Consider the following 14,910-nt stretch of genomic DNA (forward strand, 5'->3'; position numbering starts at 1 on the left):
TCTTAATGATAACTCAGTGTCAAGTGTTGCAGCAGCCTTTTGGCTCAATTTTGCTCAACACTTTTTCACTACAGACACTTGGCTCACAAATCCTCTTAGGAATATTGATGCACAGCTCCTCTTTGGGTTACTAAATGCTTTGTAACTAGGTTGCTCTTGATAATGGACTTTCAGTTGGTAATCCCGAATTAGTTAATCCAAGTTACCAAGTTTTAAAAACTCCTCAAAACCTAATTGTCCAAGCATATCCTAGTATAAAAAAACACCATAGACATATGTCCTAAGGTTCAAGCTATTGGTGTCTAGCCTTATTGTTTGTTTCTTTGCCAATTCTTGGCTTTTCCTTTCTCTTTCTTTCTTACTTTGCTTCATTTTCCAGGGAATTTCATTAATAAAAGGTTTTATGACAGCAACCAAGTTCACACTACAAAGAACACTCTATTATGCAGCTTTTATTATTGAGCTTTCCATCCAATCAAGCAATTACCACCACAAGTTTCATTCTAATTCCTACCACATTGAACAATCACTTTCTTTTTCAAACATTTTCCCTTATTGATGCAAGAAAAGGGAAACAAAACATGAATTTAAAGTAAATGAGTGACAACAAGCATTTAAACTAGTGCAGACATCAACATTTGTATTATTTGAACTAAACATTAAGGTAAGCAGCAACTTTTCATTCAGAGCAATTCAAAACAAGGTGAATTTTTTGACAATACAACCTCTCAGGAGTGTCTTGCAGCTTTCCTTTTGTCATCATCATCCTTCACTACAAGAAAAAAGGCCTATGGCCACGCTTTTTCCTTGCCACGCTTTAAAAGCGTGGCCAAAAGTGGTCAATGGACACGCTTTTGTGAGGGTGGTGATAGATTAGAGATTTGGCCACTTTTTTTTTGCCACGCTTCAAAAGCGTGGCTATAGAGAGAAACAGGAACGTTTTAAAAGCGTGGTGACAGGGTTTCATTACGGCCACGCTTTAAAAGCGTGGCCAAAAGGTTTAAAAAAGAAAAACCCTAATGACCCGGCCCCCAACCCGGTCCCCACCCTAATGACACTCTTTCAACCCAGTCCCCAACTCTTTCACCCTGGCTACCCTAATCTAATCGATCGAGCTCACATTCCCTTTCACCCTGGCCACCCTAATCGATCGAGATCACAACAGTGCCGCAGCCCCACTCCCCCTTTTCCCCTCTCTAACGCACACAACACAATACTCACACGCACCACCTTACCCACGTGGAAGAGGAGAGCTCGAGGAAGGAGACGCCACCTTGCTGCCAGCTCCGTCGAAAACCAGCCCGCCGCCGTTGTCGAGTTAAACCCGAGAGAGTGTGTGCAACGATGAGAGATGAGGAGCCGTCACCAAACGCGTCGTCGCTGCTGGAGGAGCTTCGCTCTTCGCCACCGCCGAAGAGGGGAAAGAGGAGCTGCTCCCTCGCCAGTCATCGTCGTGCTTCCTGGTTGCCGATGAGGGAGCCGCGAGAACCGTTGTAGCTGTTGAGTAAATCTGTGCTTTTAATTGTTATTACTCTTTTCCAATTGATTTTAGGAAATTGAAGTTTTACAGATTCGACGGGGAAAGGAACCGGTGGAAGGAGAGAACCGATGGTGCCGTCAAGTTCCCTAAGAACAAGGTTAGTAGCAGGGTTTGGCTTCTCATCTGAACAAAATTGATTTGTGCTTCTTTATTTATGCTTATTCTCTGATTCATTTGTGCTTCCCTAGTTCCCTGATTCTTCCGTTCGTAAGTAGTTAGAGAAGTTTAAATGATATTTGTTTGAGCCTCATATAATAATATCGAACGTGGTTCTTTTGCTGTCATTATAGTAGTTAAATCTCAGAAGGTTAATTGGTTCATTTGTGCAACTAAGTTTTGTTCTTTTTTTTTGTGTTTATGTGATGTGTATTTTTGGAAAAAACGAACGAATTCCAAACACACGAATCTCACCGGCAAGTGTACCGGGTCGCATCAAGTAATAATAACTCACGTGAGTGAGGTCGATCCCACAGGGATTGAAGGATTGAGCAATTTTAGTTTAGTGGTTGATTTAGTCAAGCGAATCAAGTATTGGTTGGGTGATTTGTGATTGCAGAAACTAAATTGCTTGAAATGTAAAGAGAGAGGGGTAGATTGCAGAAAATTTAAGATCAAAGAAAGTAAATAAGCTGAATCTTAATGAACAAGTAATGTAAATTGCAGAAACTTAGATTGTAAGAAATGTAAATGGCTGAATCTTAAAGTGCAAGAAATGTAAATTACATGAATTATAAAGGGAATTGGGAAGTGGATTTGCAAAAATTAAACAAGGAAAAGTAAAATTCAACAAACAGAAATGTAAAAGATGGATTCAATTAAACCGGATCTCAAATGACAATGAAAATAAGCTTGGTGTAGCACGAAACAAGGAAATTAAAATTGAAAGATGTAGATCTCAGGATCCAAGAGACTAGATAACCAAGTCTAGATCTCAATGCCTTCCAAGATCCAAATTCAGAATTCAATTGCAAGAAAAGTAAAGATCCAGCAGTAGAAGAAAAGAAGTGAAATCGCAAATTCTCAATGATGCAGTAAATCAAAATAGAGAGATCTCAAGATGAGATTGAGACAGAATTTCCCCAATTCTTCAACCCAAGATTCAAGACAAGTGTAAATAAAATTTTAAAACAATAAAACTAAGAGGAAGAGAATTAAATTCTCCTTCCCCCAACACTCAAAATCTCAAATTAACTCCTAACCAAAAGCTCTCCCAAAATCACTTAGTAAAACCTAAAATGGAAAAACTTCCTAAAAACTTAAAATCTAAGCTATTTAGACACTCTCTTCAAATGATCTTCAAGCCTTGAATTGGGCCTTTGCTCTTGATGGAATTGATTTGACAAAAGCCTCTGTTGATTGCTCTTGGAGTTGGAGAGAAACCCATTTGTGAACCGGGCCATGAACCAGAAAAGCTTGAGTAAAAGTTTGAGGTCAAACTTTTACTCAAACTTTTCATATCAGCTAGCCTTCCTTGCTGCCATCCACGTTTGAGCCAAAGTTTGAGGTCAAACTTTGAGCCAAACGTGGATCCCTCTTGCATGCCTCTTGGGGTACTACTTTGCCCTCTTGTCAAGTTACCAATTTTATGTCCATTATAGACTATTATATATGGTTGAAAAGCTCTGAACGTCAGCTTTCTAACCCAATTAGAATCACCTCAATTGGACATCTACAACTCAAGTTATTATTGTTGGAAGTATACCCCTTCATGTTATTGTGGCGCCAACGTTTGCCTAAAAGCTTGAGGTCAAACGTTGGCGCAAGCTTTTACTCTCCTGGGTGTTTTGTCGTTTGCCTAAAAGCTTGAGGGAAAACGTTGGCCCAAGCTTTTGCTCCTCCAGGGTGAATTCAATTCTTCCAAAAGTTTGAGCTAAAGTTTGAGGCAAGCTTTTGCTCAAGCTTTTTGTTCTCTCTTGCTCCTTGCCATTTCTTCTTTCTTCAACCTTCTTCAAAGCTCTTTTCACCTATCATTAATCAACTAAGCACATCAAAGCTATGCTCAAAATCATGAGATTGTTATTCTTTCATAATATATGACAATTATAGCACAAAATCTCATGAAATTGCATTAATTTATCCATGGTTGATTAAATCAAAGGAAACATGAAATTCTACCCAATTGGCTTACTTATGGCTCAAGAAAGTGCATAAAATCAATTGAAAACAAAAGAAAAAGACTAGTGAAACTAGGCTAAGATGACTTGTCATCACAACACCAAACTTAAAGCTTGTTTGTCCCCAAGCAAGAAAAGAATTATTGAGAAGAAAGAATGAAATGGGAGAGGATGTTTATGCTAGCAGAGTATTATTGGTAGCTCATGGGGTTTCATGTAGATATGTAAACACTCACTTCTTATTGATATTTAGGCCTAGAAAGTCTCCTCCAAGCATCAAACAACACACTGCTATGACCTCTCATTATTCTTTTGTCCTTGACCATTATTTTTTTCTATAAGCTTTAATTCAATGTCATGTGTAACAAGCTCTTTTCTTTCTTTATGCTTGACACATTATTCACTATAGACACTTGGCTCACATTCCTTCTTAGAACATTGATGCCCAGCACCTCTTTGGGTTACTAAATGCCTTGTAGTTAGGTTGCTCTTGATAGTGGACTTTCAGTTAATGATCCCGGGTTAGTTAACCCAAGTCACCAAGTGTTGATGCACTCCAAAGAACTTAATAATCCAAGCAGATCCTAGTACAAAGACACCACAGGCATATATTCTAAGGTTCAAGCTATTGGTGTCTAGCTTTGTTTCTTTTTATTTTTCTTTTGTTCTGTTGCCATTTTTAGCTTTTTCTTTTCTCTTTTTGTTTTTCTTTTTAACCTAGGACTTTTATTTTATTGAGATTCATAGACAGTGAGCTACCTTCTACTTAAAAGGAGACAGTCTAGTTCTTTTATTCACTAAAAGTGAGCTATCATACAATCTCACATACATACCACCACTCACTATTATTGTACTTCCAGCTAACAAAGAACTATCTTACTTCACATTCCAAATATTTCTTTTATTGAATTAAAGATGCAGGGGACAAGGTATGCATTTAGTTAAGTGAAAGTAAACACACAAGCACACACTTAGACTAGCTTATTTATTGCAAAAAAAATGATTCTACTTGTACTAGATGAACACTTTAGCAAGACATAAATCAAAGCATTTCTCAACAGCAAGAGTTAAGTATAGATACAACCTATTGGTTTGCAGTTCTTTTGTCCTTCCTTCTGTTGTGCCCCTTTTGAGTTATGATGCATAATGTCTTCAAATGGTGGTTAGTTCCCTGCATAATTTTCAAAAGTTGCTTGCTTCTCAAGCCCTTAGGTGGTTGGTTAGTATGCATGAATTGAGTGTGGCTTTTGGATTTAATTTGGTGTGGGAACACCAAACTTAATTCCTTGCCACTGTCTCTAATGCAACAGGTTGTACATTTATGTATTCTTTTGGCCTTGCTAAAGGTTATGGAACCAAAACTAAAAAGCAATTAAATGGTTGAATAATTTGTCTGATTGCTTGGAGCTAACATTATGCAGGAGGTGAGAGTATGCTTTTAAATGAGATTTTTGGTGGAACACCAAACTTAGAATCCTTCATTCTCCCTTAAATTGTTTTGGTGTGCAACATCAAACTTAGCTCTTTGCAATACATACTTAATTATTCAACATTTTTATTGAAAAAGCTATGAAAAGAAAACTACCTCAGGTTGGATTGCCTCCCAACAAGCGCTTCTTTATTGTCATTAGCTTGACATTTCATCCTTTGATCATGGGGGTTGAAAATCATAGTGCCTCAGCTTTTCTCCTCTTACTGTGAACTTCCTTCCGGTCTCCTCTTTGATGATCTCTAGGTGTTCAAGTGAAAAGACCCGGTTCACAATGTAGTATTCAGATGATTGTGGGGACACCTTCATTGGTTGGGTGTTTAACACTACTTTATCCCCTGGTGAAAAGCCTTCAGTAGGGATCTTCTTGTTTCTCCACCCTCTTGGCCTCTTCTTCTTCTTTCTCAAAAGATACTCCCTGCCTTGGTGGTTCCTTTTCTGAGATGTTGAATTTCTCATCTGGAGGTTTTGGATCCAGTTCCTCCTTGATTTCTTTGGTTTGTTGCACCATCTCTACTGCTTTCAAGCATGGATTTAGAAGTCTTGGAGCTAACTCATTGACTACCTCCTTCAAACTTTGATCTCTGGCTTTATCCTTCATAGAATCTTTTTCTTGAATTGGCTCATACAAGGTTTTAAAAACATGGAATGCTAGGTGCTCATCATGCACTCTTAGCAACAATTCCCCCTTTTCAACATCTATCAATGCTCTGCCCGTAGCTAGGAAAGGCCTCCCCAGAATGATAGGAGTGTTAGGGTCCTCCTCCATATCCAAAACGACAAAATCAGCTGGGAGAAGAAATTTTCCCACTTTTACCAGCACATTCTCTACAACTCCAAGTGCTTGCTGAATGGATTTATCAGCCATTTGAAGAAGTATTCGTGTGGATTTCAGCTCGACAATTTGGAGTTTCCTCATTAGAGACAAAGGCATCAAATTTATGCTTGCACCAAGATCACAGAATGACTTCTCAATTGTTATGTTTCCTATGGTGCAAGGTATATAAAAACTCCCAGGATCATCTTTCTTCTCTGGCAACTCTCTTTGGAGAATAGCACTACATTCCATTGTCATCTCAACAATTTGTCCTTCTTTTAGGGACTTTTTCTTTGTCAGCACTTCCTTCATAAATTTGGCATACACTGGCATCTGTTCAAGTGCTTCTAAGAAAGGAATATTGATGCTGAGTGTCTTGAATATGTCCAGGAACTTTGAGTATTGCTTATCCTCATTCTCTTTTTTGAACCTTTGAGGGTATGGAAGTTTGGGGATATATGGCTTCACCCCTTCCTTCTTCTCTTGTAGCTGTGTTTCAAGGATGTCCTTGTCTCTCTTTGAGCTTTTTGCATTCTTAGTCTTTCTCTCCTTTTCTCTTCTCTCTTCTGTCTCTTTTTGTGGAACTTATCTGTTGTGTTCTTCCTGATTGATGACTTCTTTCCCTCCAGTCTTCTCACTTCCCACTATGATTGCCTTGTACTCCTCCCACTTTGTAGCTTTTCCTTTGTCCCTTGGGTGGTCTTGAGTGGCACTAGGGGATGCATTTGATTGCTTCTCACCCATCTCTACAATTTGTTTAGCCATTTGCTCCATATGCCTCTCAAGATTTCTGATTGAAGCTTCTTAGTTTTTGCTTGTTGTGGCTTGATCTTTTCTTGCTGCTTCTTGATCTTTTCTTGCTGCTTCTTGATCTTGTCTTACCATCTCTTGATTTTTCATGAGTTTCTCCATCATTATCTCTAGACTAGAGATTCTTTGGGAGTCTGGATTTGGTTGTGGTTGTGTAAAATGAGATGGTTGTTGCTGGAAGTTGTTTGAACTATTTGTGGGATTATTTTGTGGGTGGAATGTGGATGTGGAAGGTGGATGATGGTTATTTTGGGGTTTTCTATATGGATTGTGGGTTATGTTTTGCTGGTTGTTGTTCTGGTTGTTTCTTGAGTTGTTTTGGTTTAAATTTCTTTGCCATGGTTGTTGGTTTTGAGTGTGGTTATCTCCCCATCTGAGATTTGGATGGTTCTTCCAGGATGGATTGTAGGTGTCACCATAAACTTCATTTTGGCTGCAGTTTTGGTTGTGCACATATTGAGGTTGTTCCTGCTGCTGATCTTCTTGGTTTTCTTCATTTTGCCCCCATTTGGTTGATGATTGGCTTGTGTTGATTGCTGCAACTTAGAGACTATCAATCCTCTTGGCCATTTGATCAAATTGTTGTTGAATTTGCTGCTGCATCATTTTGTTTTGAGCCAGAATTGAGTCCACTCCTTCCAACTCCATCACTCCTTTCCTTTGTGATGGCTGGCGTTGTCTCTGATGAGCAAAGAAATATTGATTGTTTGCCACCATATCAATGAGGTTCTGAGCTTCTTCAGCTGTCTTCATGAGTTGCATCGAGCCTCCTACTGAATAGTCAAGTGCCTCTTGAGCTTTCATTGTCAGTCCTTCATAGAAATTTTGGAGTTTATCCCATTCATTAAACATCTCAGGAGGGTACTTCCTGATTAGAGCTTTGTATCATTCCCATGCCTCATACAAGGGTTCAGCATCCATTTGTGTGAATGTTTGTACTTCAGTCTTCAATTTAATAACTCTTTGAGGTGGGTAAAACTTGGCAAGGAACTTGGTTACTAGATCATCCCAGTTGTTGATGCTGTCTCTTGGGAAGGATTCCAACCATTGAGTGGCTTTGTCTCTGAGAGAAAATGGAAAATTGCAACAATTTGTAACTGTCAGGATGCACACCATTGGTCTTCACTGTGTTACATATCCTCAGAAAGGTGGATAGGTGCTGGTTTTGATCTTCCAAGGGGCCTCCTCCATAAGAACAGTTGTTCTGCACCAAGGTGATGAGTTGGGGCTTCAATTCAAAGTTATTTGCATCGACATTTGGGGTCAGGATGCTACTCCCACAATGCCTTGGATTACCAAATGTATATGAAGCCAATACTCTCCTTTGGGGCTGACCATTGTCGTTGGCCACTCCCACTTGTGGATTTGTTGGATTTTCTTCCATTTCTTGGTTCCCTTCTCAACCTCCAAAGTGTTTCAGGATTAAAAGGTGTGGATTCATCGCTTATTCCTCCTGACATAAACACAGAACTAGGAGCCAGAATTAAACACTCTATTGCTAGAGTGAAGTTAGTGTTAGCTTAAGCAAAAATTTAAACAGTTAGTATGCTTAGTAAAAAAGAAAAAGAAAAAGTGCTTAATCTAGACCACCACCTTACTTAATCATTGTCAATCTAATCAATCCCCGGCAACGGCGCCAAAAACTTGATGTGTATTTTTGGAAAAAACGAACAAATTCCAAACACACGAATCTCACCGGCAAGTGTACCGGGTCGCATCAAGTAATAATAACTCACGTGAGTGAGGTCGATCCCACAGGGATTGAAGGATTGAGCAATTTTAGTTTAGTGGTTGATTTAGTCAAGCGAATCAAGTATTGGTTGGGTGATTTGTGATTGCAGAAACTAAATTGCTTGAAATGTAAAGAGAGAGGGGTAGATTGCAGAAAATTTAAGAGCAAAGAAAGTAAATAAGCTGAATCTTAAAGAACAAGTAATGTAAATTGCAGAAACTTAGATTGCAAGAAATGTAAATGGCTGAATCTTAAAGTGCAAGAAATGTAAATTACTTGAATTATAAAGGGAATTGGGAAGTGGATTTGTAGAAATTAAACAATGAAAAGTAAAATTCAACAAACAGAAATGTAAAAGATGGATTCAATTAAACCGGATCTCAAATGACAATGAAAATAAGCTTGGTGTAGCACGAAACAAGGAAATTAAAATTGAAAGATGTAGATCTCAGGACCCAAGAGACTAGATAACCAAGTCTAGATCTCAATGCCTTCCTAGATCCAAATTCAAAATTCATTTGCAAGAAAAGTAAAGATCCAGCAGTAGAAGAAAAGAAGTGAAATCGCAAATTCTCAATGATGCAGTAAATCAAAACAGAGAGATCTCAAGATGAAATTGAGACAGAATTTCCTCAATTCTTCAACCCAAGATTCAAGACAAGTGTAAATGAAATTTTAAAACAAGAAAACTAAGAGGAAGAGAATTAAATTCTCCTTCCCCAACACTCAAAATCTCAAATTAACTCCTAACCAAAAGCTCTCCCAAAATCACTTAGTAAAAACTAAAACGGAAAAGCTTCCTAAAAACTTAAAATCTAAGCTATTTATACACTCTCTTCAAATGATCTTCAAGCCTTGAATTGGGCCTTTGCTCTTGATGGAATTGGGTTGACAAAAGCCTCTGTTGATTTCTCTTGGAGTTGGAGAGAAACCCATTTGTGAACCGGGCCATGAACCAGAAAAGCTTGAGTAAAAGTTTGAGGTCAAACTTTTACTCAAACTTTTCATATCAGCTAGCCTTCCTTGCTGCCATCCACGTTTGAGCCAAAGTTTGAGGTCAAACTTTGAGCCAAACGTGGATCCCTCTTGCATGCCTCTTGGGGTACTACTTTGCCCTCTTGTCAAGTTGCCAATTTTATGTCCACTATAGACTATTATATATGGTTGGAAAGCTCTAAACGTTAGCTTTCTAACACAATTGGAATCACCTCAATTGGACATCTACAACTCAAGTTATTATTGTTGGAAGTATACCCCTTCATGTTGTTGTGGCGCCAACGTTTGCCTAAAAGCTTGAGGTCAAACGTTGGCGCAAGCTTTTGCTCTCCTGGGTGTTTTGTTGTGGCACCAACGTTTGCCTAAAAGCTTGAGGGCAAACGTTGGCGCAAGCTTTTGCTCCTCCAGGGTGAATTCAATTCTTCCAAAAGTTTGAGCTAAAGTTTGAGGCAAGCTTTTGCTCAAGCTTTTTGTTCTCTCTTTCTCCTTGCCATTTCTTCTTTCTTCAACCTTCTTCAAAGCTCTTTTCACCTATCATTAATCAACCAAGTACATCAAAGCTATGCTCAAAATCATGAGATTGTTATTCTTTCATAATATATGACAATTATAGCACAAAATCTCATGAAATTGCATTAATTTATCCATGGTTGATTAAATCAAAGGAAACATGAAATTCTACCCAATTGGCTTACTTATGGCTCAAGAAAGTGCATAAAATCAATTGAAAACAAAAGAAAAAGACTAGTGAAACTAGGCTAAGATGACTTGTCATCATTATGCTGAACAAAATCATTGCTGAGTGTGGTTCTTTAGCTGTAAGCACTCCAAATCATTGAAAAAGGTAATTCATGGAATCCATATTTTTTTTCATTTGAAAATCATACTAGAACAATATAATCTGATATGAGAAGCTGTTAATGAGCTTGATTTATATTATAAGAAATTATAAACTGATTGATTGAATAGCTTATCTGCTTTTGCTTTGCTGCTGCTACCTGACTTTGTTCCAATCTTAGCCTCAGGTGCCTTTTTCCTGTATTTGCAGAACTTCTCTCAAGAGCTTCAAAAGCTTGAGGAGTATTGCATGAACCAGAAATCCATTGATTCAATGGTACCTATATATATATATATATATATAACTCTCTTATTAATGCTTTTACTTTGTTTAATTTTCTTTAGCACTGCTTGGTTCATCTGTATTTGACCTAATAAGCTCTTTTACTTGCATGAACTAATTGAAATCTCAATATTGAGTTGCTTGATTCATAGTACTAAGTTTGATGAGAAGAAAACTGAGTTGATATTTATTTAGTTTTTGTCATTTTATTTATTTAACACCATATTTTTATTTGATTATTATTATTATTATTATTCATAGTACAAGGTTTCCATTGGAGCAGCTTGTAATCTTTCTTGGCCTGCTGGCCGTCTCGTGATCCAAGTACTAGATGATTTCTACGGACCCCGTGGTTAAGGTGAATAACGTACCATGCACAGGCACACACTTGCTCTCACACTCATGCACTCATGGGAAGAATTTCTATCAGTTTGTGCTCAATAACACTGCTATTTTCAATTATAATTGTAGTTATACTCAACATGCTTCATTGTTATTGCTTACTTCTTGTTAGCAAGATAAATTTTACCATGAAAGCACCATCAGAAACTTACTAATCAATTTTGCTCCTTTGTCCATGATATGCATTTGTAAAATAGCATTTGTAAATATAGCATTTGTAAAATAGCATCAGGGGTCCACAGCAAAGGAAATACCGAGTTGGTATTGATAACCTCCTTGTGTTACTGATTGGCGGAATTCCTATTGTAATGCCAACTGTCCTTTCAGTTACAATGGCTATTGGTTCACACAAATTGTCTCAGCAGGTTACATTTAGTTTATTGATTCAAACATTTTGTTGAGCTATATAGGATGGAATGTAATGTTGTGCTTAAGTGCCTGAGAACTAAAATATAGAAACACGAAGACAGAGACTACATAGAAAATCAGGCACATTTTGTTCCTAGATAGAAACTTTTTTTCTGTTTCTGTATCTATCTCTTTCAAATAGGTTTGTACTCTATATTTTTGTCTTGGTGCAGTTACCAAATAGGGCCTACTTGTTATCCTTTAATGATAAAAGTTATTATCTAATGATTATAGGTTAGGTACTAATGATATAAATCTTTGCAGGGTGCTATAACAAAGAGAATGACTGCAATTGAAGAAATGGCCGGAATGGATGTCCTATGCAATGATAAAACAGGCACATTAACTCTCAACAAGCTTACAGTGGACAAGAATCTAATTGAGGTTTGATAACTCATTTGTCCTAACATTTTGAAACATAGTTAAATGTAAAGAAGATAATTTCTTAAAGAAAGAAGATAATGGAAAGACAAAGAGTAACTCCATTGTCTATACAGCCATTCATGTGTTTTCAAATACTAACCTGTTTCTTCTTTTTCCAACAATGATTAATATCTGGCAAGTCTTTGCTGATGGAGTTAATCAGGACATGGTTGTACTTATGGCTGCAAGGGCATCAAGGCTAGAGAACCAAGATGCAATTGATTGTGCAATTGTATCTATGTTAGCAGACCCAAAGGAAGTACTATTTCAACTACCAACCTGGTTATTCCTTTGGATCATCTTCGAATCATTTGAAAAATTAAAGAATAAAACCGATGCCTTACTGACTACTAGTGGGAGATTTTACCTCCAGAAATTTGTCTCAGGAATTAATTATTTGTAACCAAGAAGGGAAATGGATCACATCTCATACTCTTGAAAAAAAATACCCTTACAGGTGATCAGCTTGCAATTACTAAGGAAACAGGAAGGCGTCTTGGAATGGGCTCTAACATGTATCCTTCTTCATCGCTGCTAGGAGAAAGCAAAGATAATTTTGCTTCTGTTCCCGTCGATGATCTTATAGAAAATGCAGATGGTTTTGCTGGTGTCTTTCCTGGTAAGTATAATAGCAATCACAGAAAAGCTCTAATCCAAATTCTTGTCTATTTTCTGATTATATATGTTCCCTCAGAGCACAAATATGAGATTGTGAAGAGGTTACAAGCTAGAAAGCACATTTGTGGGATGATTAGTGATGGAGTGAATGATGCACCAGCTTTGAAGATAGCAGACATAGGTATCGCTGTAGCAGATGCAACAGATGCTGCAAGAAGTGCCTCTGATATAGTTCTAACAGAACCTGGGTTGAGTGTGATCATAAGTGCTGTTTTAACTAGCCGTGCAATTTTCCAAAGAATGAAAAACTACACAGTAATCCCCCAACTACGAAAATATTAAGAAAATATTGCAATAGTCCTTGTTGTAACAAAAAATTCAAAGCCTTATTTTATTTTTCTTTTGCAGATATATGATGTATCTATCACCATCCGTATTGTGGTAAGTTATAAGTGCATATATGATATATGGAGAATTTAGCAGTGATCAAGCCATCATTTTCTTTCCTTCTCATTTTCAGTTTATTTTGGGTTGCAGGTTGGCTTTATGTTACTCACATGCATTTGGGAATTTAACTTTCCTCCCTTTATGGTTCTTGTCATAGCCATTCTCAACGATGGTATTACTATCTGCTCTCAAATACCATATTTAAAATGCATTATTTGGAGGTATTCTCTATAGTTATAGTAACATTAGCTATAATTATGTATGATCTAGAGGAAAGAAGTTTAAGAGGGCTAGAGGAAGGACGAACAGCGAAGGACATAGGATTTAAGTTGTATTGTTTTTGTATTTTTCTTCAGTTTTTAGTCTTGGAATTTGAACTCGAGATTTATTTTGTATTTGAGTATGTTTTTTAATGTATAAAATAATTATAACAAAAATTATATATGTCTATAATTATTATTTGATTTGTCTTGTAATATAAGTTTGGTAATAAAAAAGAAATGAAAAATTTATATTTTGTATTGATGAAGGTAAAAATAAAAAAAAGGATTTTGTTTTTTAAATTTTACAAGGCTATTGCCACGCTTTTAAAGCGTGGCCGTATCTCTAGCTATGACCACGCTTTTCTAAAGTGTGGCCATATCTTGCTATCGCCACGCTTCAAAAGCGTGGCTATATCTCTCTCTATCACCACGCTTTGAAAGTGTGGCCATATCTCTCTCTATCGCCACGCTTCAAAAGCGTGGCTATATCTCCCATATGGCCACGCTTTTAAAGCGTGGCCATATCTCCCACATACGGCCACGTTTTTACAAGTGGCAGTTTGTAAAAAAGCGTGGCAAAAAAAAGTGTGGTAATAGGCTGAAAAAGGCGTGGCGGTAGCTCAAAAAGCGTGGCGAAAAGCTATCGCCACGCTTTTTCAGCTTTTCACCACGCTTTAAAAGCGTGGCAATAGACGTGTTTTCTTGTAGTTCACTTTTGCATTTCCTTTGGTGATGATTCTTTTAAGAGGCTGAGTGTCTTTTCTGCATAATTATCAGAAGTTGCTTATTTTTCCAAGCACTTAGGCAAATAGTTGGCATGCATGAACTATTGTAGTTTCTTGAACTTACTTTGGTAGGGAACACCAAACTTAGTCCTTTGCTACTGTCTATGCTGCATCAGTTACATGAAACCTTGTGCTTTTGTTGAAAGCAATACAGTTAAAAACTAGAAAATAGACAGTGGTTTAGTGGTTTTCCTGATTGCTTGGAGCTAGTAACCATTTATTCACACCCTGGTTCGAGTTATCCGATCTGGGATGATCAGCAATAAAGTGACCGACCTCTTCAGGTCAAGCTATCCGACCTCTTCTCTAAATAAGTCGGTCAAATCGACAGAAAAGCCCAGTAAAGGGCCCAAATAAAGGAACACGACCCAGATCCAAAGGCAGCCCAAGCCTATAGAGATAAGGGCGGTTCCCTTGAAGATAAGTTGACCTCAACTCAAAGATAAAGATAAGATAAGACAACTAACTTATCTTATCTAGAAAGGTCACTCTACAACCATTATAAATACACTGGAGCACCCAGGTATAACTCATACTCTGATTCTACTAAAAACCTGCTTAATACCCGTGCTAACTTAAGCATTGGAGTCTCTTGCAGGCACCCCCCACCCTCCGGTGACCAAGGATCAGAAGTGCAGCCAGTCCAACAAGTCGGACACAACAGCTCCGGCCGCCACCAGCCAGCCGGACACGTCATCTCCGACCAGTACAGAAGATCTCATCCGAGATCGACCTACAGTTTCAGGTAACCCTCGGAACATTGGCGCCGTTGCCAGGGAACCTGGAAGTCATCCCATCCCCATGGCGGATGACCATGACAACGACCACGATTCAGATCTAGAGGACAGAACGCCGCACAAAAACACGGACGCTACACCAAAAGATACTCCAGAATCTAACGGAGACAAAAACTCATCGAATCCAGGAGTAATAGAAGCACTTCAAA

The 14,910-nt window shown here is 38.0% G+C and overlaps 1 protein-coding gene across 1 annotated transcript; it reads left to right on the forward strand.

Moving 5' to 3' along the window:
* The first annotated feature begins 1,344 nt into the window (after window positions 1–1,344).
* On the forward strand, window positions 1,345–13,150 carry LOC107611151 (plasma membrane ATPase 2-like). Its single transcript, XM_088495625.1, has 12 exons — window positions 1,345–1,463; window positions 1,553–1,637; window positions 10,547–10,612; window positions 10,880–10,942; window positions 11,090–11,127; window positions 11,247–11,385; window positions 11,693–11,812; window positions 12,015–12,110; window positions 12,263–12,470; window positions 12,546–12,784; window positions 12,878–12,910; window positions 13,007–13,150. Exons 1-12 carry the CDS (start codon window positions 1,345–1,347, stop codon window positions 13,148–13,150), a joined length of 1,350 nt encoding a protein of 449 aa, XP_088351751.1.
* The last annotated feature ends 1,760 nt before the right edge of the window (window positions 13,151–14,910 follow it).

Source organism: Arachis ipaensis, chromosome B8, assembly GCF_059453495.1.
Source record: "Arachis ipaensis isolate K30076 ecotype BB chromosome B8, ASM5945349v1, whole genome shotgun sequence".
NCBI lineage: Eukaryota > Viridiplantae > Streptophyta > Magnoliopsida > Fabales > Fabaceae > Arachis > Arachis ipaensis.